The 20994-nt window shown below is 43.8% G+C and overlaps 2 protein-coding genes and 1 long non-coding RNA gene across 5 annotated transcripts in view; 1 reads left to right on the forward strand and 2 right to left on the reverse strand.

Moving 5' to 3' along the window:
* Nucleotides 1–778: 778 nt before the first annotated feature.
* On the reverse strand, nucleotides 779–5209 carry LOC135384032 (zinc finger protein 830-like). The gene is made up of 8 exons (XM_064613283.1): nucleotides 5047–5209; nucleotides 4848–4947; nucleotides 4668–4782; nucleotides 4217–4336; nucleotides 3680–3798; nucleotides 3482–3559; nucleotides 1248–1324; nucleotides 779–1169 (listed from the first exon to the last, which is right to left on the reverse strand). Exons 1-8 carry the CDS (start codon nucleotides 5160–5162, stop codon nucleotides 1010–1012), a joined length of 885 nt encoding a protein of 294 aa, XP_064469353.1. The 5' UTR covers nucleotides 5163–5209; the 3' UTR covers nucleotides 779–1009.
* Nucleotides 5210–6764: 1555 nt separating this feature from the next.
* Nucleotides 6765–10738, forward strand: LOC135386098 (uncharacterized). 2 transcript variants are annotated; one of them, XR_010420597.1, is made up of 3 exons: nucleotides 6765–6852; nucleotides 9840–9897; nucleotides 10393–10738. It is a non-coding gene; the product is annotated as an uncharacterized LOC135386098 (long non-coding RNA). The 2 variants fall into 2 exon arrangements; XR_010420596.1 differs by lacking the exon at nucleotides 6765–6852 and adding an exon at nucleotides 7143–7335.
* A 1211-nt stretch (nucleotides 10739–11949) lies between these two features.
* Nucleotides 11950–20994, reverse strand: part of LOC135386096 (protein capicua homolog) — a 45559-nt gene continuing 36514 nt past the window's right edge. For both annotated transcript variants that reach the window (XM_064615824.1, XM_064615823.1), the window contains exons 18-21: nucleotides 20239–20384; nucleotides 19315–19458; nucleotides 19032–19187; nucleotides 11950–15642 (exon numbers count right to left, since the gene is read on the reverse strand). In XM_064615824.1, the coding sequence (XP_064471894.1) occupies nucleotides 15449–15642; nucleotides 19032–19187; nucleotides 19315–19458; nucleotides 20239–20384 (640 nt within the window). In that variant the 3' untranslated portion in view covers nucleotides 11950–15448. The remainder of the gene's footprint in view (nucleotides 15643–19031; nucleotides 19188–19314; nucleotides 19459–20238; nucleotides 20385–20994) is intronic.

The following is a 20994-nucleotide window of genomic DNA, read 5'->3' on the forward strand; positions in this document are numbered from 1 at the left end:
AAAATGAACAATCATTGCCTATTTTTTTGCTTCAATATTTTAGTTAGTTGATTTCATTTTATACGAAGTTCGGATGACACCAATATTTTCCGTCACCCCAAGAGAGAAATTCACTGGTTGGGCAAACAGAGTCCGAAATATCGAGCGACAGGGCTGCACGGCGTCCGAAATTTTGGACGTTCTTATACATCCCCGATAAATCGGTAGGTGAGGATATTTACTGCATATTTTGAAGATTTTCATTGTATAGTTGCATGCATATTTCGGGAGTTTTTAGTGCATATTTTGCGCTCTTGTTATGACACATAAACCTCCGAGCCCCAGTAACTATGCGGATGGAAGCATACAGCACTTTGTTCAGGGGTGCGATATGTCCATTAGACAGTGCCTTCCAGACACAAGGACCACCACCCAGTTCCACATACAGAAAACAAGCAGTGCCTTCCAGACACAAGGACCACCACCCAGTTCCACATACAGAAAACAAGCAGTAAATGCAGTTGAGTCGGTGGTAGAAACACTGGTCACGTGTATCACTTGGTGACAGTGGCGTCTCTGATGGCTGTTTTGTGCTTGCAAAAGTGTTGACAAGATGTGGAGCTAAATGCATTACGGAAATTTTGACACTCCAGCATGTCTTGTTCAAGGTAACTTGTGTGTTGTCATAACAAGGACTGATCGTATATGCCTGCGGGCATTTGCAGGAAAAAGTTTTGATTTCCAAAATGTTGATTCGATTGTAACGTGTCAGTTGTCAGGATATGGACACTAGAACAGGTTTACCTTCTCATAAACTATAATGATCTGTACAACACACCTGCAAGTACGTATCAAGACATGTTTCACGAGGTGAAGTATGTACAGGCATGAATATGCTAATATACAGCGTTAAGAATTTGCATCACTGTACACAGGCAAACAAGCAGGCAGCATGTGATACACGCGCGATAACACTGCCTACACAGCCCTGCAAAACTTGCTGAGTCACACATCATAAGAAAGCAAATATTCACTTCCATGCACCCTTCGCTCTCCAATTAAGGTACTCATCGAAGTCTTGTCCTTCCATATCACTTTCATTCTCGCCATCTTCATCCATGGCTGTGACTTCATTTTTCATTAGGTCTTCTTTGCGTTTTTGCAAATTCTCTACCCTTGACCAGTTGTGACTGAAAAATGGGAAAACAATGAAACGGAAATTGGGAATCATCAGTAAAAGTCGAATGGCGGTACAAAGTCTGACTCACATTTGTTCATCTATTTCCTCTATGTCTCTTTCAACTTTGCTCTCTTCTGCATCCTCTTCCATGATTGCTTCAGACACCTTACAGACATAAGTAATTTATTTTAAAGTGTTCTGACACTGCAACTGGGGCCCTAGCTATGATTCGCACATTGTCCTTATCACCAGCAAGGAGCTAAGGGACGAATGCTACGCACTGTCATCCCTTGCCTATCTGGACACCTCAGCACTTACTCGTTAGTATTACAGCACACTGATATACAAACACTGATGCTATCAAAAACTCGCTGAGTTGGTAACTTATCCTCTGATGCTTAACTTCTATGTGAATCAGCTACCGGTATCTTGCTACAGCTGAAATCAGAACACAAGCACCCAAGGCCTAAACCGGCTTGAGGACCTACGGTCCCATGCCCAGTGAGGGCTGCACCTATCTCGTAAGAACAATTCTGGCAGCATTTCTATGTATGTATAATGCAATGGTCACACTTCATGCACTGTGTGCTACACTGTCGTGACAGTCGCTGTGATGGAGACTATGCAGCATGGGCAGCCATGACAACCTCCTACGTGTCACGTACAGCTTGGGACAACAGTTCACGGAACATAGCACTCGCGTATTTCTCCGTCCGAGTGTGCCCCCTGGTACCGAACAGGAGCGGACACATTACAAACACGTGACTGGGCAACTGAGACACCTGTTTTTAATTTTGTCCAGTTCCGTTCGCTGCCATGAAACAGCTCCTATAAAGGAACACACGGGTGCTGTGTACAGTGAACTTTTGTCCCAAGCTGTACACACGGGTGTGCGTGCAAACATAAAATGCGGACGATAATGTGGTGCTATACCCTGCAACATACTGGCTTGTATTATGGGGACACATGCATTGCAGCTTACATTATCCCTAAGAGTTGTCATGTTATTACACCATGTTATTACATGGTATCAACGCACGGGATCCAAAATGAAAGTAGCCGACACAAAACCACTTACGCACAAGGTATAAATGAATACTGTGAAATTTTCAGATATTGCTAGCAAAGCTAAACGTATTCAAAGTAACGACTCATAAAGGTCTAAAGTACCATCGGGCGGTGTCCAGCACACCTGGATACAAAACTTCAGTAAAATTAAATTGCACAGGATCTGTGTACAGGGCCAATGGATTGACATAATCCTGTCATGTTTTGTGTGGTTGTCTTGTTTTGCTTGTATTATGAATGTGGACTTCTTGCACTTCTTGCCATAAGATCCTGGCTGCCAGAGGCTCGCAGCATTGTGCAAGTCACTAGTCTCAGATCTTCTGTAAGTTTAGCTAATGGCACTGCCACAAAAAACTTGAAATCATAAAAATTGACACAAAGTGCAACGACCTTAGGCTATATGTTGGCTCCTTTTTTCCATTCCAAGTGCACTAAACAGCTCTTGCGCTCATGACAAACGAATGTGAGCTGCCATACTGTGGAGGTACAAAAATTATCGAGGGTTTGCAGGTGTGTACAAGGGAATCCGGAATGCAATTTTCCGACTGCCTATTACGTACCGCAACGTTTTTCTCGTCTGTTCTCATAAATTGTCAAAGAACTGTCCCTCGACTGCACGCAGCAAATACGAGAGGTGGCGGGCCGCTCTACTGCCTTAAAACATTTTGAATGCAAAAATTATGAGAAATAGAAGAATAAGTTATCAACACTATATTTTACACTCTCAAACTAGCATCTGCCATGCATGAGTAGACAAATGAAATCGCACACATCCCCATAATGGTGACCGCAGTTGTGCAGCACCAGTATTTACAAACAGAAGTTCATATGTCGGTGCGCCTCGTATTCATATCCTTCTTAACATTAACCGTTGAAGGTGTTCATGTCATTGCAAAGTAACAGAAAATGTGAGCCAAAGCTGTAGCACTGTAGAGGTGCTCTCACAAAGCTATCAGTCCCTCTGCAAGACTTACTGGCCCCAGTGTGACCTAGCACTCAAAATTCTCACATTTTCTGTAGACCATTTGTGTTCACATACAAGAATAGTTTGAAATGTGGCCGAACCATCAAGATCGACGTGCTGTCTGTGTGCACACGAGATAGATGTGCAGTAGAGCCTCGTGCAAATCAAGCTCAAATTTCCACGTATACTAAGACGCTGGAGTGCGCATGGGTCCTCACCAAATTTTCTTCAAATTATTCACAAACCTCAGTTTGACAATCGTATTAAGCATAAAAGGGCACGGTGCATACCGTTGTCTCTTCGGCAATGGCCTTCTGGAATTTCTCCCACTCCTCTTCAACGGGATCCTTGTATTCCACATTCCTTGCCTGAAAGGTTGGTCCCAAAACGACATGTAATGGCATGGAGATTGACCCCTTGTAATGAAGCCAAGCAAGTAGTAAAACTGATAGGACAGTGGATCAGTGACAGAATAATAATAATAATACTTTAGCATCCTGGAAGGGATCATCAAAGAAACCTTCTGGTAGACTGGACTCTCCATCTTTAGACCCCTTGGGCTTACTGGATGGCTCTTGCGAGTTGTTCGTAGGTTTGTCAAAGAAATCTGAAGATAGACGTGCACCAACTTAGTAAGGCACACAGGTAGTAGTACAGGTACAACGCACACGAGGTTCACACATATTTCGAGGTTTTCTCCAGCTACGTCTGAGGCGTGTAATGCCCCTGGTATAACTTATACCCAAGTAGCTATGCACCCTCTTCCCAGCACATTAGTTTTTGTACTTGATTAGTTACAGACATTCGGATTCACGCTAAGTTGTCGGTGCTTTACACATAACTATCATACGCAGCCATTCCAAGTGCTTAGTGAACAGCAAAACATGTTGTAGGACCTCAGGCGTTGCTACAGACAATTTCAACATCCAGTGTGAACACCACGTATGACACCATTCAACGTCAGCATAGTTTGGTATGCTTTCTGTATTGTGGTTAACAGGCGCTGGCAAAACTGTTTTTCTTACCACTTGGAAGGGCACTACTTTCATCTTTGCCTTCGCTGCCTTCTTGCTCATCATCGGATGCATCGAAGGAAAGGAGATTTGCATTTCTGGTCTTCTTTGCTGGGACATCACACGTGCTAGCTATGAAAAACACAACGGACCCTGAGCACTTTTTTCTAAATTTATCCAATAAATACTTGTGATATGGTTGTGTCCAATAGCACCTACAGTATAGTTTTCAGTGATATGAGATAAAATGTCAGTGATATAATCACATGTCATCTGCAAGATACTACTTCTGCACAGCGTAACACTTTTTTAGCGCAATTTTCTCTTTGCTTTCTTCACGATCTGTAGAACACGTTTACCTGCACATGAGTGAGGGACTGAATAACCGATCGTGAAGAATTATTTCCAGGGTGCGTCTATCACGTGCGTCCGTCACACACTAGCGACAAAAGATAATATTCACCCGCTGGATCTCCCGCTTCGCCGTCACTTTTTAATCGCTTCCTGCAAACAAATTCTAGCTTCTCAGTGCTTTGGCCAGTCGTACTAGAAGTTTTCCGCTTGAGCTGGTCGAGGTTCTGTAAACAGGGGAATGCATAAGGTTAAGTGTAGTAACAGCATGGCAGCAATAATGACGCGATACCTCTTTGTGAGTTTTCCCTAAAACGTGGGTCGCCCAAAGTGTCTCACTTTTCACTTGGGTGCTGCAAACCGTACACAGCAGGTGTCCTAAGCTGTTATACATGCAAAGGAGTCAAGAAGCAAACGGCAGGGAATTTGAATCCTGCTCACCCCGTAAATCACAGGTATGTTTGGCGAGTTAGCAAGTCAAAAAAGGATATTTTGCGTACGGAGAGTTGATACGCTTCGTAGACTGACATAAGGCATCTTTTCTTTCTTTCATTAAGCGCTTTAAATCATTTTTGCTCACCGCCTTTCCCCGTGAGGGCGCAGCCATTTTGGAACATGCCGATAGCAATAGTGCTTCTTATAAGTAACACTAGAGTCAATAATAAAAAAGGAGGTAACACAAGAAGCACCACTTCTTGAGCATGAGGGGGAAAATGACATTGACAAAAAAGTCAGTTGGTAGAAGGTGAGTGTGTCGTGTGCAGGGTTGCACGGAATATCCCAGACTGCCGCAATCAGTAGAAGCATGGAAAAAGAAACTGAAGGGGAAGGTCCATGTCAGCGGCCGACAATTTGCGCGGCTCGAAACAACGATTATTTCTTTCTTTTCTTTTTTAGCTATTATCATTGATTGTAGAACGAAATGCCGGAGTGACTGGGGTTATAACTCGACATGAGCGTTATATGTTTCTGGCGAAAAAAAAAAGCGTACGTTCAACAACAGAACAACTCCAGAACAATATTTGTTGTTGATGATTGAGGATATACACAGTGCGCAAGAATGTAGCACGAAGTGAACGCGGCGGTTCTCCGTAGCGAATACGTAAGCCAATGCTGTGTAAGCAGGGCGGCGAGAAAAATTACGTGTCCCAGGGATATGTGTCATGTCTGGGCCCCATCCTCAAGTCTCGACATATAACACAGTTCAAGCATCTCTTCATGATGAGAACAGGCCTTGGCGGGTCCACCGGGCCCTTGAAGTGACCGGGACCCCGTGTGCCATCCCCGCGGCTGCCCCCCCTCTCGTCGGCCCTGTACGTAAGCATATATAACACAGAGCCGTCCACAAGGTCCACATTCAACTGGGGTTGCAGCACATGTCTGCTTTTGGGAAGTATTCGGTGTTCCTATAAGGTGGGTGCTATAAGGTGAGTCACATTTTCGCACGTGACGTTACACGTATACTTGACAGACAGACTTCTGCTGCCACACAGTGAATAATTTATGCCAGAGAAACATACAAAAAAAATCGTGGTTACCAGTCACTGCGTAACGAAATAAATACGGCCACGCAAACTTTCGTCTTCGTGTATTTCGTGTATGCGCTATACCGATGGATGGAGGCGAAAGTATGCGTGGTCGTACTTGTTACACAGTGCGCTAACCACAATTTTTTCGTAGGTTTCTCTGGCATAAATTATTCACTCTGGGGCAGAGGAAGTCTGTGCATCAGGGACAGTGGCGGATCCAGGGGGGGGGGGGGGGGATCGCCCCCCCAAAACGTCAGTTTATGTATTGGATTTCCCCCTTCCCCCTCATCCACTACGCGCTCCGACAAAGAAATCGCCCTCCCCCAAACCGAGGGTCTGGATCAGCCCATGATCAGGGAGGTATATCACGTCTTGCACGAAAATGTGACTGACCTTTTAGAGCACCCACCTTGTATATAGCTCCGTGTCGTGTACAGCGCATTTCGCTAACGCAATCGCGTCTGCCGCAGACCTATAGGAAAAAGAAGCTAACAAGACAACCGCTGGACAAACCCCCTTCCAGCAGAATTTGCCTGTCCTTGTCGTTTCAACTTCTTTTTCTTGGGCCTGCGTCACGGTTCCTCCTGCCTTGCAGTCCTGGCCCTTCAGCATGCGGATTGACGTCACGCCGCCGCCCACGAAAGTTTGAAAGAGGGAAATTCTTACCGTCCTCCTCCATAGTTCAGTCGTTCAGTTTAATTCATTTCACACTCCTGCGTGGCGTCGCCATTACAAGCGAGCTATTATGCAGCATACACACACGATATGGTACGCAAAGACCTTGTTCGTTGCGCGTTTTTCGAATCGCAGTCCCGGCTCTTCGTTATGGATCTTTGCCCTATATTGCCACCAGCTCGATTGCTTTTCCCCCGTTCTCTCGGGAACAGCACATTTTGGACGCTGGCGTGCCAACACACGCAATAGTTCGAAAATATCTTGTTTTCGCGCAGACCCATATAATCCTGCCGCGTTTTTATGTGGAGCAAGGAGAAAGTGTGTTTGTGGTTGTTAACGCTGGCGCCTCTCGCGATTGGTTTACTTCCGTCTGCTTCCGTGTCATTCCTGATCTCAGAGCCGATTAAAAACCACGTTGCACGGCAACTTCGCGCAGAATCGTCGGTCGTCATTTCTGCTATGACCCGGAGACGAAGGTAGGCCGGTGGGCTAACCGAAATAAGCGAAAGGCATCCTTTCGTCTGGCAACTTTGAGCCATCCAGTCCCTTTTTCGAAGGTGATCATCTCCGACGCTGGTAAGGGGTATTTAACCTTCACATTTTCGTTTACTTTGTAATGGTTAACGCTTCCAGTTGTACCGTTGCGCATCACAGACACGACCAATGAGGTTCCCTTACGCAGCCTGCACAAACTGATTAGTTATCTCTGGCATTTGCGATCGGTATTCCGATATGAGTATGTGCGCATACGACGAGATGTAGAGATCTTTCGTAACATTGCGCGCATTCGAAATTGGGGATCACGGGGACTTCACGAATGGAGACAAATTTCATGACTGTGTCCTGAAAATAATGGAAAGGAGGCACAGGTACTCGACCCGTTGAACTTGGAACAGTCCGGCAAGGTTGATCTCAGGGTCAGCGTGCAGGAGTAATGACATAATAGTCATCCAACATTCGTGACGTTTAACCGCAGCTTAAGCAGTGATGAGGAGTAGTCAATTGCTTCCCCCGTAGATAGTCAAGAACAAGCGATGATGAATAATTAGAAACTATGTCTGGCAAGGCAACATTATCAGAAAACGGAAAATCCACGGTTGGCACGCATTAAAAGTTGATAAGCAATATGAGCTAGTGCTTTAAAAAGGAAATCACTAGTCAAAGCTCAAGGGTAAAAAGCAGGGAACACGAAAACACACACGTACTCTGGAGAGCAGTGACTTATGTTTGTACATTTTTTGCGTCTTATTTGCATGGTAGTTGTCATGTGGCATTCTGTTTGCATGATTGATTGATTCTGTAGTCAGTAATTGGCTTTTAGAATCATATTATGGAAGTGTGGGAAAAGCACTGTAAGATATGTTTTCAAGTCTCTTATTTGATACGGATAACTTTGCAATGAGCTACCCATGCTTTGCAACCAGAATTTTTACTTGATGTAAAGTATCAGGTACTGGCATCATTGGTACAGCTTGGGACAAAAGTTTACGGACCACGGCACTAGCGTATTTCTTTATCAGAGCGGCCTCCTGCTAGCCATCAGGAAGAGATAGGATAAGAAACTGCTGACCAGCTCTTCTATCCATCTCTCAGTATGTATGTCAACTCCTGTTTGCTGCTTGGGTGTCTCTCCAATACAGAAGTGCGACACCCTAGTGTTCCGTAAACTTTTGTCCCATGCTGTGCCTAAAGTACATTGCAGGTTGTATCACTCCATGTCTCTTTCTGTCTTAAACGTGCATAAGGAATCAGCTCTGGTGGTGCACAGTACTACATATTGAGTAACCCATGTGCCCAGTGCACAACACTGAATGCTAATCCCTGTGTATAGTACGAACACATGCTTTAAACAAAAGAAAGAAGCCAACAAATGGAGACTATGCATTTCCCCACACACACTGCCTTTGACATATACAGGATTTCTGAAAGAAGTATGAACGCCATAGAACAGGAAACACAATGCAAAACTGTGTCTTTCCTGTTTTTGTTATTTGCAACAAAATTCTCTATAGCGTACGAAACAAGCAAAATGTGAAATACAGCATATGTGCCTCTAGTCTCTCCCTTCTTAATCCATCGTACAAGTATATAATAATTAACAACCAATCATACATTGTGAAATGATGTGATCGTTGCATTGAAATCCAGCAAAATGTAGCAAGCAGAGCAATGAATTAATGTTTTGTGAACACAGAACAGATTCAAACACTAATTGTCCCACTCCTATCGCTGTATAAATAATGTGTGTATATACACACACATATTTTTGTGTTCCTGACTCTGAGCTGTTGTAGGATATAAAAGGAGTAGCTGTTCTGAATTATCAACGTTTCAAGCCCTCAAAACTGCATTTTCTTCTAAAATGGCCCTACCGGACACAACAGTTATTTACTGGCGTGCCTTTTGTCTTTTTCTTTTTTTTTTGCATGAATACTTCAGTATTTGACATAAAAGTACCAAACAAAACACTACTGTGTAGTTTGTATATGTGTGATTATTTTTTGTGTACCATTACCTAAATTCATGCCATTCATGGGCACAATTAAATAAATATCTATCTATCTAAAAAAAAAAGTACTTAAAGCAAAGTACAAGAACTTTGAAATATATTAAAGCAGTACTTGGTATTTAAAGTATTCCCCATCACTCAGCGATACAGGCTGAGTCTGCAATGTACTTGATGAGCACATTATTGTATATCTTGCCAGGCACTTTACTGGAAGTACACCAAGGTGTAGTAGTAGTAGGAATTCCTCTCGGTACTGTGTATGTTATTTTAAGTACAATGCTGAATTGCTTTGCTGAGGTACATGGGTGCGTATTCAACTTGTTAGTGTTGCTTGTTGTATGTTAATTTTCATTTATCGATAAGTCACAAGAATACACCATGCAAGTTACACAACCTTGCTCTGCACTTCGAGATGATTAAGCGTAATTACCAGGTCACAGCGACTCTACTATTTTCTATCGGCTTGTGCCTTTGTCCAGGAAAGTTTTTTTTTTATTCTTCATGTTCCTGCACCTGCCTACAGCAACTTGTACTGACAAAAACTAGATATATTTCTGTATACTGTTTGTAGGTTCCACAGAAGTATGTTTATATCACGGGCCAGTCGGTATGCCATCAGAATATCACACGTAAGTGAATTTTGGTTTTACAATTGGCCCTTGACTTTCGCTGGTTTGGCTTACTGTCTCACAGGACCACGTACTCCCCCCCCCCCCCCCTCCCACACACACACACAACCCACTTCCATATTGCGAGAGCCGGCAAATGCAAAAAGCCTTGGTGTGACCAGCAGCGCCCTCTGCGATTTTTCTGGTTTCAGGTTTACAATGGGCCAGGGCCAACTGTGTACAGATGTGTTTGGTCATAACCTCATATTTCTTCTGGAACATCCTTCCCGTGTCTCACCCCTTGTGCCATACATCAACTCAAATTATATCAGGAGCTTGAACTAAGAAAGGCCACCATATGGCCATGTCTGTAACATTGAAAAACTGTTGAATCTGCATTGAAACGCTAAAGTAATGGTGATGTGCGCCCAGGACACACACACACACACACATACAAAAAAAAAAAGGTACTGTTGAGAGTGTCTGGTTTCTGAATGTAGGGAACTTGTCTTTCAGAATGTGTACCCTGATAGGCAAGTGAATCTCAAGAAGGACCGCATCGTGTCCTCCTCTGCATACTTATTATCGACGATGGGTGTGCTGCTGTCTGCATTCAGCCTTCACCAAATGGGAAACCAACAGAAGTGGGAACGTAGCCACTGACTTGCGCGAGGCACCTCATGAGAAACTTATGGAATCTGCCCATCTGTGCCGCCCACTGTACTTTGGATTCCTGAAAGCTCATGAAGTAGTCTTTTTAATCTTGCTAATTTTTGTACTATTGGATCGCATCAAGTTATGAGAAGCATCAAGGTAGAAGCGTCAAAGCTCATTAACATGAAATACAAGAAGTTATCGCACATTTGGTCTCGACTTCATTTATTCTCGTGTGTGTGTGCTGGTTGGAAGGATGGTCAAATGAGGCACAGTGTCATTTTGTATGCTGCTATTACTGTGCATCACAAACAACAGTGAGCAAGTTTTAGAATTTTGGCATAACATGTGCATTCACAAATTCAAAATTGTAGGAGACTCGAAGAAACTTCACAAAGTGTACTGGGCACTGTAACTGTGTCGCTCTCCTTTTTTGCGGAGAGGCAGGTCCAACTTCTTCTCACATTATCTTCAAGTCAGTGTCAAGTTGGAATATCACAGTGGAAATTTTTATAATGCGATATCTGTTTGTTTTCTAGCCTTTTATTTTTCCTTTCTCTGATATAGTTAAGCTAACTACAGATACTAATACACTCCTATACTACTTAAAGAGTCAAACCTCAGGTTGGTAGTGGATAATGTGAAGAGACACAGTTCTCCTTCAGGGCCTTGAAGTAGAACAGCCATTGTTCATAACATCACCTCACGACCTGATGCTTCACTGTTAACATACTGCCTTTGAATCTATTTCCGTCAAGTGAATGTACACCTCCTCCGTGTACCTTTCATGTGAAAGGTGGGCTCATCCTCACTGACAGTGCCAAGCCAAGCAAGCCACATTCCTCAACATGTGATGTAATGTGCACAGTGACCTTGTGAGTGAGGCTGTGCCTACATGGATTTCTGCCAAAATTCTTTAAACAGCATCTCTATTTAAACTGAGACCTCGGAGTAGTAAGGCTATGTGCCCGCAACAGTACTCTGTGTGCTGTGGGGGTTACATAGGCGTTTTCTAGGGTAAAATTTTGCAAATTTCTCTCTCTCAACATTGGAGGCTTTCCTCGTTGACAGTTCACGTGACCAAGAAGAGCACCACATCCACAGTATATGCTAATGTGATGTCCATGTGAATGGCACCTACCTAGCTTGCATTGGGCAGCTTGCATTTTCTACAGGAGGAAATGTGGCATCATTTTACCGCTCAGTTCTGTACTGTTATTGTACAGCTGAGTACTAATCACAATTGCAGTTCAGTGTTTTTGTCATGCCTCATGTTACACATTGTGTTTGTCAAGTATCTTTTAGTTCACGTTTTTACTTTTTTTGTAGTCATATGTGGTTTTGTTAGTAATAGCACAATCGTGTAGGGTGTTTAGAATCTCAAACCATGCATGCCCATAAAATTAGTCCCAAGGCCAGTTGAAAACAAAGAATACAGTGTCATGTTTATTCAGTCAACATACAGAGTATCTCAACCACAGTGCATATTTTAGTTTTACTGGGGGGAAGAACTGTACATTTCATAGAACTAAAACTGTCTAAAAGGCTGCTTTTCCCCTGGCCACCTTGAGATCTTGTTTATCGAACACGAGTTACTTCACAGTGATTGTCACACATTTCACGCTGTGTCCCACTGGTGCAAAACACATCACTGCACACACAAGTTCCATACGGTGAACTACTTTGTCCATAAGTGGAGAAGGTTAACTTAAAATGCAGTTTTGCGACCGTAGTTACAGTTCTTGTGGGGGGGTCAGTTGCTATGTACAGTCTTCCACATGGAACACATTGGCCAGCTTCACATTTCTTCAACATTCATAGCTGACTGAAGTAGTTGCCTGAACGTGTAAGGTACAATTTGAACATAGGTCACCAATAGTCCATAGTTTCATGTGCACACAGAAAGAAACAAAATAGAGAGCAGACTGGCCACACTACACAGAAGCAATAGCATTGACTGACTTTTCGTGATAATGGTAATTGCTTTACAAAGAAAGGATGCCACACATTATATATATATGGAGGGAGTGACTTTTTCGGGTTAAACCCAGTTCCGGCTGGTTATTCCGCCCCGAACTAACCTCCGACCAATTTGGGTTAAACCGAGTTTCTCCCTGAATTCCATTCACTATGAAATCCTTAAGTGACATTTCCACCAAAGACAAACAAAGGTTGTTATGTGTAACACACGTAAGAATAGGTCACTGACGTTCCCAGAAATACACCCATGTGTGTCGGCACTGTCTATGCCTCGGGGATTAGTGCTGATAGGTCACCCCAAAAAAAACATTAGGAAAGGACTTCATACACAAGAGGAGAAACAACAACAAAAAAAAAAACACCTGATAACACCCAAAGGCACAATTACTGCCCGATTTCTCCCAGAATTAGATTTAAAAATAGCCCCCCCCCCCCCCCCGATCTGAGAGTGGCATTTAACTCGAAAAAGTCACTCCCTATGTATATGCATATAATTCCTTGTATTTAATGTCTGAAAAAGTAGATTCAAGGCAACCTTAGTGTATGGAACAAAGTGAGTAACAACCTTAATGTTGCGCCTTATAAATTTCGACCCAATTAACTGCTTAAGTGCAGCAGAACTTTTAAACTTTGGACATGTTCAGTCGGACGCATAATAATCCATGTTGTCTTCGGGATAAGTCCGGACTAATACTGATGACATACCAAACTTTCTTAATATTAATTTGTAGTAAAATCAACTTGCACATGACTGAAATTTTCACTCAGCATTTTGCATTACTGACAATACACCATTTACATTCCACCAAAACTTCACTTATCCAAAATTTTCATTATCCATACAGAGCTTTCCAGTGCCTGTACTATGAGCACAAACTGGAGCATGACTCGACTTGTCAAACATAAATAAAGCTTGTCGAGCAGTAAGCCATTTTTATGAATTGCTGATGAAGGTTATTACATCTTCATGAATATCATATGAACTCTGTGAAGACCTAAGTATTTCATTAAGTGCATGATTTGTGAAATGGGTAATTCTGCTTAATGGCACAACATATATATATATACACATATCTAACAGAAGTCAGGTTAGATTTTTGTTGCAAACTTCAAGTCATCTCTGCCACGCAAGAGTGTCAACTGCATTTTCCAGGAGTAAACACAAAAATATTCTGCAATTCCGTCATAAAACGTTCAGTAACTTTTCGTCAGCTACACGATTGGTATAGTTAAAAAATGATTTGTAAGACACTGCCTAAAGAAAGAAGAAAAGCATGTACAAAATACATGTGATGACACATGAAGGCAATGTGCTTCCTATGCATGCTTACACATGTGTAACAATGAACTTAAGTCAAAAGTGTGTAATTCAAGGGGAGTTGACAATGATTATGGTTATATGACGTATATTTCTTCTCAAATATAAACACATTTGTACGAGAGAAGTGATAAAATGCTTTCAGCAAGTGATAGAGAAACCACAAAAGGTAGTAATGAGTCTAAGCATGAGATAAACCTTACCGCAAATTCACCTCCAATAAAATGACAAGATAATACCTAACTAATGAGCCAGTTGCTCCTAACATTTTTGGTTACTATTTGAAGGTCTCTACAGCAGAAATCACTCTCCTTCCTTCTGTATATATAACTGAGCCACAAAAGAGAATGGGTGAAATTCCATAATGGAAAGCAATTTTTATGAGAAATGTGCTGTTGCACACGTATAATGCAGGTAACGCCAGGAACAAGCACAGAATAGGAACAGTGTTTCAATCAGGTTAAATGTGTAACTGAGTCAATATAGGGTGCTTAATTACAGGAGACCTTCATCTGAAGAAAAAGTCCATGCCTATATGCTCAACAAGTGTTCACGTAGATAATAAGCATACACTTTAAAATCCATTACAACTGGCATCACAGTTCTCTCCCAATTACAGCATGCATTATCACCTGATAGTTCAGCGTGCAATTGCTAGTGAATCGCAACAAATCATTTGTGTTTCCTTCACTCTTTTACCAACTTGTATAATTTCTTATGGGTGATCTTATGAACCTATAGACAATTTTTACACAACACTGGAAAACAACACTGAACCCTTGGTGTCTGTACCATTACATACTAGTTAATTTTGTGCACCACGTCGCTCGTAACAAAAGCCATTTTTAATGGCAACCTAGGCCTTCAGTACTTCACTTATTGCAGCAATAAATATTGTACAACCATAAAAACATTTTCAAGTACACCAGGAAATGGTTACCGGTCACAGTAATAAAATACACAGAATGGCATGAAAGTAAGCTGAGAAAGGGTATGCCACAAATAAAGCTCAGAGGAGCATATTTTCCATCAACACAATGTGTTAGGCAGACAAAGCCAGAATAAGACAAACCTAGAATACATCAGCACTGTTGTTCCTTAATCTCCACAAGCAGCAGTATTTGCAACAAAGACTGAAAGAGATATAAGTCAGCAAATAAAGAACCCTTCAAATGCCAATGGCCATTACAGAAACGTGAAGTCTCGCCTTCGTTTCGCAAATACGTTGCAGAGTCAGTCCGCGCATTTTGCAATGTTGCAGACTTCTAAGCTCGTGCAAGTGGTCCAATGTGTGGTCACATGGGTTTCTCCAGCTTTTGCATGTTGGTACGTGGTTCCTTTATGAAGAGTGCAGGTAAAATACGGGTAACAGTCGAACAATTCAACACTCATTGGGGCTGCAAGCCACGTGATATCACTGTACACTGTTTGTTCAGTCTTTTGAGATCCTAGTTTCTGAGCGCATCTGTCGTGCTGCTCAAGAATTATCACTTTTGGCATCATTTTTATTAACCCTCTTGGTCAGAAGCGTTTGCTGGGATCTCAGAGCATGACCAGTCATCATTGTCTTAGATCTTCACCATCACTGGAGCACATAAAACTATTTCTGAGCATTTGGGTTCAATGTGGCTCGGCTGTTTGAGGTCCAGCGGCCTCCTTGGGGGTCTCAGGTGTGTCGTGGGGCCCCGGTGTGCTGACCAGGGCACTGTTCTGGGCCATCTGCTTCTGGCGTACTTCCCGAATTTTGAGCTGTAGTGTGTTCTTATTAGTGAAAATGTCTCTGTGCTTCTGCTGGAAAGATGCTGTTGCTTGAGCTGCAATGCAAACAAAAGTATGATGTGAGGCTACTGGAGCGGGAGGGTAGTAAACACGGTGAGTTGGGGTAGGTTTCAATGAAGAACTTGCTGTGCTGAAAGACACAAACGCTTTCTGGCCATAGAGAATAGTGCAGCATTTATTCGTATTCAGTTGCAACTCCATCAATAATTCAAACTCGTGCCAATGGGGGAGAACGCCCAGTAATTCAAACACGTGAATATGCACAACGGTTTACTCAAACAAGGTTGCCCGCACCCGACTCCCGACAGTGCACTGGCCCACAAGCGCCGGCACCCTGCTGGCATGCAGGGGAGATGTCCACTCGTTAAACGTTCAATTTTCTTGTCGTCATTATACTACCATTGCTTATAAAAGCGATACTTGCGCCAGAGGACTAAGGAGCAAATTACTGGTGTGCGCTAACACGCATAACGATGCTGCTTACTCATGGTCGGCGAAGCAAGTAAGCGTCACTGTTTTAAGGGGATCGAGACCCTTCCTGTTGACAACACAACCAACAAACAGGCGTGAATGACAGCCGATCCTGGCGCTTGTGGGGTTCACGGTCGGGTTGGGCCATGGAGAAAGAAGGCTAGGAAGTGAAACTTCACTCCCTCCCGCGACGAGACAATGTATCAGGAGCAGCACTCCGGCCGAAGTGTGTGTTTCTTTTTTGTATTGTCGACTCTATGAGATGACCCACAAAAGTGTTTGTTGGCCGTCGTTTGTGAGCAAAAATGGAATTTTTCAATCACCAGTCTCACGGAGGCCGATGGACGGATTGCACTGGTGTAATCCTGAAATCATTTTTAAAAGGTGCAGTTCATACGCAACGCTGCCTAATTTGTGCGTGGGAAGCAACCTGCACATGCTACGCATGTATATTTTTGTCCATATATGGGGTATGTGTTATTTTTAGTATGCCTACCGCTTCCAATAAACCTTCAGCTGTCTGCTAATATAGCATATTTGTGCGAACATGTGAAAATGTCATGCAGAGCACATTTAGACTGAAAGTGAGTAGCAAGTAGACATGCAAACCGACTGACACACGAGCAAGGTGCCTAATGCAACCACATAGAAGATTATTTTCTACCCTGAGATGTTTTGATGCTTATCTATACATAAAGATTTTGGAATGAATGAGTGTTATATTTCCGGTGTCACGTGACTGCGAACATTCAGTAAGGTGTAGCGAGCCATGACGAGTCTCCCATGCAGCTTGTATGCGCTGCCACTCAGTTCAAGCCCTCATCCAGACCAGCTCCCTTTAGTTCGAACTCCGCCTTATTCTAATAAACCTTCGGCCCCCTTCGAGTTCCAATTAATGGAATTGCATCGTATTTATTACTGCATCTATACAGTAAACTTCCATTAATACGACTTACGATACTTCGTTTTTTTCGCTTACTTCGAACGAATTCGAAGGTCATCATTGCCGTACGTCCTACGGATGTCCTACCGGACGTCATAAGGATGTCCTACCGCCGGACGTCGTAAGGATGTCTTACCGAACGCCCTAAAGATGTCCTACCGGACGTCCTAGGGATGTTTTTATCGGACGTCATAAGGATGTCCTAAGAATGTCTTACCGCCGGATGTCCTAAGGATGTCTTACCGCCGAACGTCCTAAGGATGTCCTAGGGATGTCTTGCCGCCGGACGTCCTAGGGATGTTTTATCGGACGTCCTGAGAATGTCTTACCGCCGAACGTCCTAAAATGTTCTATCGGATGTCCTAGGGATGTCCTACCGTCGGACGTCCTAAGGATGTCCAACCGGACGTGTCCTGCCTGCGCAAGATGGCGGAAGCGAAACCGAAGACTGTTTCGCAGAGAGCGTGCATTGTGTGTGTGCGCGTGCGCGCTCGCTCCATGTGGCAGTTTGCACATACGCATTTCAAGGGCGAGCGACAGCAGACGAACGCATAACATTCATTTTTTTGCCTATTCTTTAATTTTACTTCGGACAACTCGATCAAATTTCGCCAGGGTCGCATTAATGGAAGTTTACTGTATAATCGACGAGTTGTAGGACTTCCGCAAGCGTGACTTCCATAAGCGATAAGTACGTGAAAATCTATGCTAGACCTGCAGCTGTAAATGCTTATCAATCGGAGCTGCCAGGGATGTGCGAGGTTGTTTTAAATGATGCAGTCAGATTTCCACATATATGAGACGAAATTGCTAAAAACGTGCACACGAGCCCTTTAAAGTGCACCCTGCTGGTAGTTGGGTCGCTGGAACCATATCATGAAGTAATCAGTCAGCTCAGGAGGCTTTGCTGTGTTCCCAGCGCAAAATAGACGAAATTGCTAAAAACGTGCACACGAGCCCTTTAAAGTGCACCCTGCCGGTAGCTGGATCGCTGGAACCATATCACTAGTGCCTTCATAATTTTCCCACTTCTCGTAAGCGTCATTTGACTTCATTTCTGAATGCACTCATACTGACCTCACACCCCTCAGGCCTCACACAGACCTGGCGCCCCTCAGACCTCATGAGTGCACTCACAGGAGACATCGTGAGGGTAAGACGTCATGAGTGCACTCACAGGAGACCTCATGAGGGTTAAGAACCTCATGAGTGCACTCACGGATGGCCTGATCGCGGGCTTGCCCTCACTCACCCTCACCTCCAAGGCGTGAGGTGAGGGGCACTCATGAGGGCCCTCATGAGTGAGTTCGCGCAGCTATGCCAGTGACTTCACTCACACAGACCTGGCGCCCCTCAGACCTCATGAGTGCACTCACAGAAGACTTCGTGAGGGTAAGACCTCATGAGTGCACTCACGGATGGCCTGATCGAGGGCAAGAGGTGAGGGGCACTCATGAGGGCCCTTATGAGTGAGTTCGCCCAGCTATGGCCGCGAGTCGCGCGACAGCGCTTAAAGCGGGCTTCACCTAAAGCACGCACGCGTAAGGTGAAGCCGACTTGCGGAATGGTGACGTCTAACGTTGCCACAAGTAATGTTTCATCCACGTGTTCGGGATGTAGACGACTTGCCGTCAGCCAGCGCAGCCGTCAAACTCGGAACAACGCTATCCGGCCTACTAGTGCTTAATAAAGTTGACTTTTGAAGCGAAGTCCGTTTTTTCGGACTGCTCGATTATTCGGACTTTTGCGCGATCCCCGCTGAGTCCGAAAAATCGGACACCGACTGTAGACGTTGTCTTTGCTGGCACACACAGAGAGCGGGTCACCAGAAATATAAGACTACATGTGTGGCACGCCAGATTCGCTCTTTCCTCAGTCACACATGCCACGAAATTAGCATGATTACGGTATTCCATTCTGTATTCTACAACTTAATAAAACACCAGGACACTACTTAGCGCCAAAATAGGACATTTCGCAAATGCCGCCAGAGCACTGGTGGGGGCTCACCCGAAGGAAACCAGCCTTCTTCTGCGAACAGCTGCATCACCAGTTGCCGGCGTTGCTCCAGGATGCGTCGCAGCGATGATTGAGACTTCTCCCCTTCCGTGCACGGCGTCTTGGGAGTCCGCGGAGATGCCGCTCCTTCTCCATCGGACACAGCTTCTGCACACAAAACGGCTTGTGTGGACAACAGCAGCAGCAGCGGACTATGCGTTTTGTCATGGACACAGTGCTCTCACTGGTAAGCAGGATTCAACAGTGAAAAGAAACATGATGAGAGGCAACTCACCCTCATTTTGGCTGTTATCTGCTAGGGCATCCAAGTTAAAGTTTGGCCCAAAGAACTTTGTACCTTCCAGCTTGCTACAACTCTTGGGGGTGCGAGGGGTTTCTGACGACGGCGATGCACTAGCGCTGTCCTCCGCTTCTGCACCTAAGGTGCACAGGTAAACAAGGTACATGCCTATTTACTAAGAGGTTCTAGCAAACTCCTTTGGCAGAGCAACACTAGAAGACGTCGTATGACCTCGTTAGAGATAACTTGTTTTGTGCTAAGTTCAATGCATTGTTCTTGCCTCTAATAATATGTTTAGTTTAACAATACATTGTTGGGACTACATGCTGGCTGACTACATAATTAGGTGACTTCGCTGCAATAAAAATTCAGAGAGGACGGAAATTCACAATCATGAATTTGATGACAGCATGAGCTAGTTTCTGTTTTGGAATGCTAAGCCATTAAAGCACAAGGTGTGCACACGTAAACTACGGCCCCAGAATTGAGAGTGCTGTAGGAATAATCCAGCAAAACCTCTTTGGACAGGTCACGAATTTAGCAGATCAGACCGCAAAATCATGTCATTACTGTGGTACGTCTATAAAACTAAAAGTAAATATAAAGGTTCTGAAAACACATAAGTCGTGTTATACATTAACCTCAAAAACTTATTACCTCTTTCTTGAAAAGGCATTCGTCCCAGAGGAGTATGACTGTAGTAAATTTTAATGCAGAGGATGTAAAATGGACAGCACACACAGAAAAAGCTTTCACAGTGCATTAATCAGAGTTTGGATACATACTATGGCTCCCCTCCTCCTACTAAACTCAAATTGTATACTAATTATGTTATGTATTACTAAAAACAAGTCTTCACAGTTTTGCATAGTTTCAGATCTGTAACTGTGGTTCGAAACAAGAAGTCATATCATGTACCTTGCGCGGCAGATGGCTTTGGTCGTTTCCTATAGGTCTGGACGAAAGGAGAACTGGGTAAGGATGCTGTTGCAGATGGCGATTCTTCAGGCCTGAACTCTGGAAGCTTAGCAAATCGAGCACTGAAGTTCACTTCTTCTAACACCCTGCAAAGGCACGGGGTGATACCACCATAAGGGGGTTTTCGACACTTGTTCTGGACAGATCCACAATTCACCAAGGTGTAGACTGCAAACATGATTATCAGCACTTGGCAACTGTTTCAGCATTCTTAGAACCCCATTAGAAGAGCATAAGGAGGGAACATCTGAGGGTGCTAGGACAAATGATGATAAATTTGAACCTCGATATAACGAAATTCATGGGGATGTCATTTTCTTTTGTTGTATATCGTTATACCAAAACTGATGATAAAACTGATGATGTTTTGGGAATGTTTCTTTCGTTGTATCAAGATGCTGGCTCAAAACTGTTTTGCTCTAGGAGGAGTTAAAATGCGTTGTTCCCTATGGCAGCCTGACGGAGAATGTCAGATAGTATGTCAATATAGCTCGTTTCCCTGTAACGAGGTTTGACTTTAATGTTACGAAAGGTGTCTGCGTGATATCGAGGGTTTCCTGACTGCCCTTCTGGGAACACTGCTAGCATGGTCCTCTCTTACAATCGCGCTTCTTCACACAACTCTATGCTCATTCTTGGTACATTTTTACACAACTCACGAATCATGAGGTCCCCCACATTAATGTCAGCTCAGGC

The sequence above is a fragment of the Ornithodoros turicata genome, chromosome 2 (genome assembly GCF_037126465.1).
Source record: "Ornithodoros turicata isolate Travis chromosome 2, ASM3712646v1, whole genome shotgun sequence".
Taxonomy (NCBI): Eukaryota; Metazoa; Arthropoda; class Arachnida; order Ixodida; family Argasidae; genus Ornithodoros; species Ornithodoros turicata.